Genomic DNA, 2,007 nt, shown 5'->3' on the forward strand with positions numbered 1-2,007 from the left:
TGTGTGTGACCCTGGACCACAATACCAGTCTTAAGTAGCAATGGGAATATTTGTAGCAATAGCCAATAGCCAAAAATACATTGTATGGGTCAAAATTATCGATTTTTTTTTTTATGCCAAAAATCATTAGCATATTAAGTAAAGATCATGTTCCATGAAGATATTTTGTAAATTTTCTACCATAAATATATAAAAACTTGATTTTTGATTAGTAATATGTATTGCTAACTTCATTTGGACAACTTTTAAGGCGATTTTCTCAATATTTAGATTTTTTTGCACCCTCAGATTCCAGGTTTTCAAATAGTTGTATCTCAGACAAACATTGTCCTATTTTAACGAAGAATATATCAATGTAAAGCTTATTTACTCAGATTTCAGATCAGATGACGTAAGAATCTCAATTTCGACAAATTTACACTTATGACTGGTTTTGGGGTCCAGGGTCACATATATATATATATATAATAATTGACTAGACAGATGGATAGATAGACAGATAGACAGATAGATAGATAGAGCAAAAGCAGCTTACTGTGTGGATTTCAGCTATGAACAAACTTCTCCAGCTTGCCGCCACACAGTAAACAGTTTGCTACAATGTATCAAACAAACGCTTCCAAACAACCGACTTCATGGAAAAGTCTCTCGGCGCGGGAGAGCAGAGGAAGCACTGTTGCGTCATCGGCAGCAAGACTGTAAACATACTCAGGACACTTACTACTTTGTCCATGAGTTTCCATGTCTTCTCTACGGTCCGGCGGTCGGCGGCCGCCTGCTTGGGGGGTCCGACAGCGTCCTGGATGGCGTCAATAATGCCTAAAATACGGCCTTTCCGATTGTTAGGTGGGCGTCCACTGAGAGCAGTTGCCATTTTCTGCACACTGTAAGACAGAGAAATGTTGCTCCTGAAGGCAACAAAACACATATAGGCAGATATGTGACAGTATACATGAGCTGTACCAGCAACGAAAACCTTAGGTCTTTTATATCAGTCCAGCGTTTAGTACAAAGTCAAGCTAGTCAAGATAAATTTAAATGCTTGAACTTTGTTCTATTAGCAATAGCAAAGCCATTAACCCATTTAATCCCACTGTTACATTTGCGAACAGTTGTTGGAAAACATTTAAAACATACAATACACAAATACACCTATCATAGACTGTACATCTTATGTTTATAGGGTCTAATGATAAACATGTCAGTGGTCACTATTGTCAAACCCAGAGTTTTGAATAACTGATTAAATCACATTCTAAAAGTTAATTAATTTTTTTTTTTCAGAAAAATAGCATGCAGTTTGTTTAATTATATTGTCTATGCAAGTAAATGTGGCAAATTAATAATTAGGAATTAAACTGTTTAAAAACCAAACCCTGGATTCAGGGTTACAGTGTTGCACTATTTAAAAGGAGCATGTAACAAAATGCGTTGTAGTAAGGAACGCAATTTGATGTTTAAAGACTATGACACTTCATTAGCCAAAGCAAGGATCTTAAATTCACTGTAAATCGCGGCAAAATGCTCTTTTGTATCATCTGTAAACTCCAGACTTACTGCGGCAAAAGGAAAACAGTGTAGCTGCCAAGACAGGGAATGTCAGAGTTCCTGAGTTGAAGCTTTAGGGAGGTCCCCACAACAAAATACAACAAAAGAAACAAAAACACAACGCCAATGCCAAAAAAAACTGTTACATCTCTGCCCAGGTGTTGAGAAACTAGAAGCGGCTCTTTCGTATCCTCACGCAGAAACCGCTTAAACGCAGTACAATCCCGCTTTTCTCGCTGTCTGATATGGTCGTGTCACTGCTCGCTTAAAAATCAGTACTGGAACAAGAAGCAGCGAAAGCAACAGGGAGGAGCCGAGTGGGCGGAGCCGATGAAGCAATCGCTCTCGAGCGGCCAATCAGAAGGCGGGAACGTTCTCCGAGGTGATGGAGTCCTCCAATCGCCAATTAGAGTGGAGACTTCAAGTGCATACTTAATATTTCCGTAAATGAAGAGGCAA

The 2,007-nt window shown here is 38.9% G+C and overlaps 1 protein-coding gene across 1 annotated transcript in view; it reads right to left on the reverse strand.

Moving 5' to 3' along the window:
• cblb (Cbl proto-oncogene B, E3 ubiquitin protein ligase) overlaps nucleotides 1-1,798 on the reverse strand; it is a 91,485-nt gene extending 89,687 nt beyond the window's left edge. Inside the window, exons 1-2 of the mRNA XM_073829243.1 lie at nucleotides 1,558-1,798; nucleotides 722-884 (exon numbers count right to left, since the gene is read on the reverse strand). Coding sequence (XP_073685344.1) covers nucleotides 722-874 — 153 coding nt within the window. The 5' untranslated portion in view covers nucleotides 875-884; nucleotides 1,558-1,798. The remainder of the gene's footprint in view (nucleotides 1-721; nucleotides 885-1,557) is intronic.
• Between the last annotated feature and the right edge of the window lie 209 nt (nucleotides 1,799-2,007).

The sequence above is a fragment of the Garra rufa genome, chromosome 23, assembly GCF_049309525.1.
Source record: "Garra rufa chromosome 23, GarRuf1.0, whole genome shotgun sequence".
Taxonomy (NCBI): Eukaryota; Metazoa; Chordata; class Actinopteri; order Cypriniformes; family Cyprinidae; genus Garra; species Garra rufa.